Source organism: Perognathus longimembris, chromosome 8 (genome assembly GCF_023159225.1).
Source record: "Perognathus longimembris pacificus isolate PPM17 chromosome 8, ASM2315922v1, whole genome shotgun sequence".
NCBI lineage: Eukaryota > Metazoa > Chordata > Mammalia > Rodentia > Heteromyidae > Perognathus > Perognathus longimembris.
Window position 1 is genome coordinate 68,133,565 of NC_063168.1, and position 8,760 is coordinate 68,142,324.

The 8,760-nt window shown below is 50.4% G+C and overlaps 1 protein-coding gene across 1 annotated transcript; it reads left to right on the top strand.

Moving 5' to 3' along the window:
- The first annotated feature begins 6,635 nt into the window (after positions 1-6,635).
- Positions 6,636-7,937, top strand: LOC125356010 (basic salivary proline-rich protein 2-like). Its single transcript, XM_048352233.1, has one exon. The coding sequence runs from the start codon at positions 6,636-6,638 to the stop codon at positions 7,935-7,937; it is 1,302 nt and encodes a 433-aa protein (XP_048208190.1).
- Positions 7,938-8,760: the final 823 nt, after the last annotated feature.

Here is an 8,760-nt window from a genome sequence, read left to right on the forward strand (position 1 = left end):
ATAACCTCTTGAAGTCACCATACTTAAAAAAAAAAAAAAACTGGGATGGTAAAAACCGCAAAGGAAAACACTGGCCAGAAGAGGTATATGATTTATTGACTTCAAAAATGAGAACTTGGAAACACCCTCGCCAGAATGCACTCATCCTCTCCAACCAAATTAACAACCACAGACTTAAACCACTATATATTTACACACACACACACACACACACACACACACACACACACATTTTTAACCTCAGGAAATGCTTTTCAGTTCACCTTGCCACATCAATCAGAGCTTGGAGTAAGCCAAATCTGCCCACAGAAGGAAACTGAAAAGATGCAAGCACATTCAAGCCCCAAAATTCAGTAGGCTGGCAATCTTTTATCTGAACACACTAACAATTTGCAAGGATTTGAGTCAGCATTTCTGAAAGCTTCTTCTTGAGGCAGCGTGTGACTTCACTGATTGCTGGAGTCACTCTGAGTTCTACGGCCCTATTTTACTCCCATCCCCTACAGCTCAAAATTCATCTATGTGCCTTCTCAGAAGACACCAGTGCACCTCCCTTGGAGCTCTTCCCATTTTCTTCCTGGATACAGAGCAATTCCCACATAATGAGGAAGGCTGAGTAAGGAAAGATCCCACTGAGGTCTAGAAACTGACAGCTAACTATTTCCAAGATGGCTTAGTAGGTCTACCATCTATTTACCTTGGAGGGGACCAAGTCTTCTCATTATCCAACTTATTCCTAGCATCTGTCCATTAAGCCAATTTAAAAGCATTTTGTTGTCAATATCAAGGAGCTAAGTCTAGGATTATACCACAAATGATTCTACATGTCCATTCACAATTCCCCTAATCCAATTTATATAAATGATCCAAGTTAGTTCATACAAATGATAGCACTACAAAAAAAACTTGGAGGAAGATTGCATGTTTTTTTTAAATCATAAACTAACCAGCACACACACACACAAAGAGAAGAAAACTGATATGCTCAGAGCTACCCAGCAACTGGAGACACAGTTAAAGAGATTGAGATTCAAATGTCTACTTTCTAGAAGTACAGAGACCAGATAACTCTACATCAATGTGAATATGCTGATTTGCTAACATTTTCCAAGGTCACTTTCCACACAGACACCAGTAGATACAGCCTGGCCCACACCCACCCTGCTTCTTTTCATCACCGTGCTGTCTCCTCATGATCTCCTTTCTATTCATTTTACAACCCACTCTGTTTGGGGTACAGGTCCCACCTCTGTAACACAGGTGGGACCAACACCCAACTCTGCTCTCATTCACATAAAACATAGTAAGAGGACTCCCAGCTAAATTCCAGGCTTATCCTTCTTCATCTGTTCTCCAGAAGTAATCTTGCATGATGTAGCCATCCCTCATCCTCAGAAGATATGATCCAAGACTCCCAGTGGGTGACTGAAGCTGCAAGTAGTACCAAACTCTGTAAACTATACTTTCCTCTATGTACAACACTGAGGTTTAATTTATATTTGAGGAGGGTCTATTTTATTTTATTTGTTCAGTTTCTGAAAAGTCACCCAGGGAAAACACCAAGAACAAATGAAATGGACAGAGATTTCAATATGCACCTTATGTGCTCAAAATGACGACCTGAGGGTAAGCCACCTGGCACCCTAAGTTACACGAGAAACATCATATCACCAGACTTTCCAGAGCCCAGTGGGCATGACCTGACCCGGGCCCTGCTGGGTAGACGAGAGGCAGCAGAGCAAGTATAGAAAATATGTTGAGCCAACACCCAGGTCTGCTCTCATTCACATAAAACATAGTAAAAGGGCTTGCTAGTGACAGGGAGAGCATGTTCCAGAATTAGGTTCCAGAATTAGTGAGATGTTACAAATAATAATAAAACGGTACAATTACAATACAGGTTATCAGACTTACACAAATGTGCTCTCTCTCCTTTTCTCTCTTTCTCTCTTTCTCTCTCTCTTAAAATACCCTATTCTATTTTGTAGGCCTGAATCACTGGCATTACCCATCTTGTACTTTGAGGCCACTATTAAATACGAGTAAATCAAGCACAAGCACCACCCTACCTGCCCAGTGAGGCTAATAACTGAGAAAGCTGCTGTGTACCAGGAGTGCACACAACATGGACATGCTAGATAAAGGCATGATTCACATCAGAGCAGAGATGAATGGGTCAGCAGATTCCATCATGCTACTCGGAATGACATTTACTTTAAGCCCTATGAATTCCTTATTTCTGAAATTCCTATTTAATATTTTGTGGTGGCCATTGACCGTGAGTTAACTGTAACCACCGAGAGCAAAACCACAAGGAAAAAACAACTATGAGTGCACACTGGTGGAGGCGGATGAACCTACTGAAAATCTATTCATTTCTTTCCACCTATCCTTGGAGTAACCATAGGACTCTCAACTTGGCCTCTAAGAAACCCAGCATGATCTAGCCCCAATCTACTCTCCAACTTCCTCCCAAACGTCCCCACCTCTGCTCCTCCAATCTTTTCTCAATACTCAGTGCTTATTCCTGACTTGAATCCTCACTCTGTGGCTCTTTCTGCGACTCTTGCCTTAATGAACTCCTGTCAATCCCTAGATGAAATTCTTCAGGCCTTTTCTGACTCTCCCATTAAAACTAGTGCCTGCCGTGACATTCTTTCCTATGATGTCCCTTAGCGTAATGGCCATCATTCAAGCTTTGCATACCCTTCCTACTTGCCTACCCCTCCCATCTTCTCCTGCCATATCTGTTTCCCATAGTATACCAACTCCTGCTCCTGGAGCAGAAGAGACCTCCAATAAGTACTCAAATACTTGTAGGATGAATGCCGGTAGGTATTTAGATATGTAAAAATGTATATAACCACATAATTTCATCATTAATTTGGATGAGCATCTGGTAAGAGCTCAACTGACAGCAGGATAGTTCATTCAATTGGAATTTCAGCAAGGCCACTGAAACCAGCTGCTGTAAACATTGCCTGCTTCATTGTTGGCTAAAAGCAAGCAGATCTTAAGCCTTTATCACTCAACACTTGTGTAATTAAAGACAATATTTATATAGTAGCTCCTCCAAACAAATCATGGTCTAAAACTCTGCAAGACTGAAAAAAAATCCTTCTCGCCAAGGAAGAAAGATACTACAATCTAGTCTAGTAATTATTTTAAGACTATTATAGGGTGGACTGGGAATATGGCCTAGTGGCAAGAGTGCTTGCCTTGTAACCATGAAGCTCTAGGTTCCATTCCTCAGCACCACAAATATAGAAAACGGCCAGAAGTGGCACTGTGGCTCAAGTGGTAGGGTGCTAATGTTGGGCAAAACGAAGCCAGGGACAGTGCTCAGGCCCTGAGTTCAAGCCCCAGGACTGGCAAAAAAAAAAAAAGAATATTATAGGGTTTGCCTTTATAATGTGCACATACCACAAAACTTCAAAACATGATCTGGAGCAATGATAGTCAAGGATGAAAATTCTAAAACAGCTTCTGTGTGTGATTACACATTCAAAGCATTATTACTATGTTCACCATAACTGTGATTCACTTCATCTATCACATAGCAGCAGATCCCTGGGGGAAAAATAAGGCAATAACATAAAACATTCTTTCCCTTCCTCTTTCCCACTTACTCTATAGACCTTGGACCTACTAAGCACCTTACATGGTCAAGGCCAGCATGCAAAAGCTAGCTTCAGGATAAAATTCGGACTCAGCCACCTGAATCATCATGGACTCCATGTTCAAAGACCCCTGGCTATGTTCAAGTTCAAGGCTCACTTTGCTTTAGTTTCTCCATCCTCATTGTGGGCTTCCTTTTCTGTCCTTTGCCTATGGTTTATCATGCTCAGTTATTACCAGGCCTAAATTAATATAATCCCTGTAAGAGTTCCTGTGAGTGGCAATATGTTATATAAATGTGACAGTAATTATGATTATATCAGGGATTTATGCACTTGCATGTCTTTTGCTGATTAATCTTGATTCCCCAGATCTACTGTAAATTCAGGCACAAAGACCAGACCTCAGATCACACTCCTCTGTACATGCACTTGGCACATACAGCACTAAGATGTGTCACCTGCACAATAAACTCTTGTGTCAGTTACTGGTTGATACACTTGATAGGTTTCAGTCGGGGGCAATGTGTTCTATGGCATTCTAGGCTTCTTATATTTATAAATGTCTTTTCTAGAAATAATGATGCTTGTCTAACCTTGTCTAACCTTGTCTATGTGCATAGGTCATAAAAAAAAAGTACAAATCAGGGCCAGAACTCAGGTCCCCAAGTCCTGACCTGGTCTCCATGAGGGATATTTTTACACGCGTTATACATTGGAGGATCCAGGTACTCAGTCAGTGTCAGGAAACAAACTCACCATCCACCTTCTGCCTGGATCTACCTTCCATACTAGCAAGAATTCAGGCCTGTTTTATCCATTTGGTTTCCATTAGATTCAGGATACTCTATATACTGCCAGTTGCCACACCAATATCACAGTGAAGAACACATGAAAACTTCTTGTTGTTGGAAAAATTAAATGACATCGTACCCCAAAAAGTACCTAACAGAGTATCTGGCATATGCTATGTCACCAACAAATACTATCTATGTTAAAAATGAGGAAGAGCTGGGCACTGGTGGCTCACACCTATAATCCTAGCTAAGGCTGAAATCTGAGGATCCCAGCTTGAAGCCACTCCAGGCAGGAAAGTAAAAGACTCAGAAAGGGCCAGAAGTGGTGTGATGACTCAAGTGGAAGAGCACTAGCCTTAAGCCAACGAAGCTCAGGCTCCGAGTTCAAGCCGGAGGACACACACACACACACACACACACACACACACACACACACACGGAGGTGGCATAGTGACTATTATCTGCAGTCCCTGCTACTCAGGAGGCAGAGAACAGTATAATCAGATACAAGGCTAGCCCAGGCAAAAAGTCAGGGAGATGCTGCCAATCTCAACAAATAAACACTACCCAGTGATCCACACCCATCATTCCAGCTGCACAGGAGGCTCCCCATCTAGGCCCATCCAGGGAAAAGGAAATCTCAATTCCCTACTTGACAAGTAACTAAAGCAATAAGTGCTGGTGGCCTAACTCAGGTGGTGGAGTACCTGTGTAGCAAGTGTAACCTCCTGGATTCAAAACGCAATACTGGAGAGAGACAGAGACAGAGGCAGAGAGAGGGGGGAAGGAGGAGGAGGAAGGAGGAGGAGGAGGAGGAGGAGGAGGAGGAGGAGGAGGAGGAGGAGGAGGAGGAGGAGGAGGAAGAGGAAGAGGCACAAACTGTGGTGCCTGCTTTCTTCAAGCTGACACCCTTTCCAACCCCATATGCCAAACCCCAGCAGATTGAGAGCCATGGAAGAACAGGGGAATGCCATGTCTGTGAGGGGTTACAGTGAAGGGCAGAATTCACCCCAGACACGAGAGGGCTAGCTAGAGGCCTCACTTCCCTTCCAAGGAAGGGGAGAAGGGAGAAGAGGAGACAAGTTTCACCTTTTGGGGGGCTTTGCTGGCAAACCCAAGCTTTCTACTCACTGGATTTAAAAAAAAAAAAAAAACATTCCTCAATAGAGCAAAGGTAGTTTCTGACCTCCAACTCGCTCTACTCTGCAAAGGCAGAGCTTGGCTCTTCACTGTGGCTCAAACACCAGATCCAGCTTAAACAGAGTCCACCGGTCTCTTTAGAACACTCACAACATGCTTTGGACCCAGAGTCCTTAAGCATTTCAGCATCTTTCTTATCCTAACATTGACAAACTGTGATTGAAAATGACCAACTGAAATGTAGAAGGAAGGGGGCTCATGAGAATGAGAAAAAGAGCAACATTCAACTGGAGACAGAAACCGTGACATCTCCACAGTTCAGTCCTGGCTCTGGCCTATGGTGAGTTGGTTATGAATTCACACACTGCATGAACCTATGTCCTTAAAGAGTTCACCACCCAGGTAAGGTGTACAACCCCCAAATCAGTACCACTTTCCCCAGTATGGGGGTAGGGGAAGGAGAGACAAAAACAAAACACTGGGACCTATGCGTTTAGCAAGGAGCAGGTGTTGAGAAAAAACATTTGCTTTCCTGCTTGCTTATCCGGGTATTTGCAAGTAATACAAGAAGTGGGGGGCCACTAGGTGTAACTTGTACAATTCTAAACGAATGGATATGCAAAACGCTTAAGCAAATATATGAAAAGGGATGGGGAAGGTATCTGATCTAAGTCTCCTTACCTGTCTCTCTCTGTCTCTTCGTCTCTGTCTCTGTCTGTCTGTCTCTCTCTCCACCTCCCAGGGTAAAGAAGATTAAAAACTAACACCTTATGCTAGCCATGAATCTCTTGGGGAGGATCCCTACACATCTGTTTAAGTCTCCCCCCACCACCACCCACTACACACACATCGCAAACCAGGACCCCTCGGATCCTTCTGGAGTGTGGAAGTCATTCCTGGCTGCTTAGTGCCTTCGCCAGGGGCCTCTTGAATTACACCATCCCAGAAGGGCGAAGAGGCCGTGGGGACCGGTCTCAAAAGGTGCGTCCTCAAACCCAAATATTCGGGGTGCGGGACGGGTGCGGGGAGGAATGCGGGGAGGGGGCGGGCGACAGGAGCTCTGCAATGCGAAAGCAGGACCATGTCCAGCCCGGCTCAGCCCGGCTCGCCGCAGCCCCTGCTGGCCGGTCTGGAGCCAGACGCCCCAGCCCCGGAGCCTCTAGAGGTCACGCAGGCGCCTAGACCAGCTCCAGCAGGAGAACTTCCTGACCCCCCGGGGCCCCACGCCCACCTCGAAACCCCAGCCCGGCCCCGCACGTCGGCTGCGGCGGGGTGCTCCACGCGGGTCCCCGCACACTTCCAGCCCCCCCACACCCCGCCAGCGCCTGCGGGCCCCCCACACACACCCCCCCGGGCACAGCGCTGCGCCAGGAGCCGGGCCGGGTGCGCTCGGCCCCGCTCTCCCCAGCCACGGTCCGGGGCCGCGGGGCTCGGCGGCCAAGGCGGAGGGGAGGAGGGAAAGCACCGGGAAGAAGGCGGAGCAGGCGGCGGGGCGCTCGCACTTGCCTGGAAAGCGCCTCCTCTAGAGAGAGAGAGAGGGAAAGAAGGGCTTCCCCGACGAGGAAACGCCCCGAAGAGGCCCCCAGGGCCGCCCCAACCCCCGACACCCCCGCCCCCCCACAACACCCCACCACCACCAAACCGCCCTTGCCGAGCGCCGCGGCCCCGGGGCAGGTTATCCGAGCTGCCACCCCGGCCCGCGTTCCGAAAGCGGATCCTAGAGGATCGGCCCCCGGGGCTGGCACGGGGACTCGCGCCCCGGGCGCCCCCAGCTCGAGCAACAGGCAGAGAGCCTCGGGCTCCCGCGGCGGGCTCCCGGGACGAGGACGCGGACGGAAAGGCGCCCGAAGCTGGCAGCCCCGACCCCATGCTGGGGTCCCCCCCTCCACCCCCCACGGCAGTCAGTCCCTGGCCACCGCACCACCTGCCCGATCGGCATCCGCCACCTGAACCCACGAGGCCCCCACCGGAGCCGCCACAAAGTAAGGGGGAGGTGGGCGCGCGAGGCGATAAAGTTGAGGGGTCACCCCGGGAAGTCTCTGGAAGCCGCGGGGAAGCCGCGGGGCCGTTAGCAGGTACCTGCAGGATGCGTCGGGCTCGCTCTCCGCCGGCGACGCCACCCGCGCTCCGGTGCTGCAGGGATCAGCTGGGCGGCGCGGCCCCGCGCGCGCCGGCCGCCGCCGCGGCCCAGGGGGGGGAGCTGGGTGGCCCCAGCCGGTCGGCCCCGGGTCAGAGTCCCGCCCGGCTGGAGCTGCGGGCGGGGCCGGGCGGGGCCGCCGCGCCGTCACCGCCCCGGGGCTCTCAGCTCCGCCCGTCTCCTGGCACCCAGCCTGGCAGGAGGGAGCCCTTGGTCTTCCCTGGCCCCGGGCGCGCTGGTGGTTGAACCCTAAGGGGGTCCGATCGCCAGACCCATGGGCAGAGGGGCTGGAGGGAGACCCGGCCTGGCGGGACGCGCGCTCCCCGCCCCGACTCAAGGGCAGCGTCACCCCTGGAGCGGCCGGTTCCGTCCTCTGCCTCGGCCGCCTCGCACCTGAGCGCCCCCCCCCCCCCCACACCCCGGGGCTGGAAGCGTCCTTGCTTTCAGGGAGGGGGGAGGGAGCTACAGAAATACTCCCCCTCCCCCGGGGGCCCCTTCGGCTGGCGAAGGCCGCTGGAAAGTTGCAGCCCAAGCAACACTTTGCAAATTTGCTGAGGTCTTTCCTTTGGAAGTCGCCACCCACCCACCCCCACCCCCCAACTTGTTTTAAAACAATGTGGGAAGGAGGATCCAGCCCCGGGGCGGCCCATCCATGTTCTCCACCACCCGCTGCCTGGAGATTCACGCAGCTTACCCAGGGGATGGTTCCTTCCATCCCTCAACTTACCAAAGCAGGAGAGATGGCAGGACGCGAGCGCCCAGCACAGGCACCTCCTATTTGGAAGGGGAACAGATCGACTCCCCTTTCCGAAAGGTGAATGAAACACAGTCGCAGGAAGACAGACACGACTGCCCTCAGCGAGGGCAGTGTGGGGTCCAGACGGCATCCCTGGCCTGTCTGCAAACACACTCAGCCAACAGCCCCGGAAGAGAAATGGGATGCTTTCGGGCCCACCCCTCCCTCTCCCCCTCCCGCCCCCAAACTGCAGATTTTTGAGTTGTGCAGACATGCAGTAATTCCTCAGAGCCAGCTGCTCTGAGCTGTATGCGCCTAATGTTCCGTGGGTTC

What these genes read in the sequence shown, in the direction of transcription:
- LOC125356010 (XM_048352233.1), top strand. Translation starts at nt 6,636, where the DNA reads ATGTCCAGCCCGGCTCAGCCCGGCTCGCCGCAGCCCCTGCTGGCCGGT.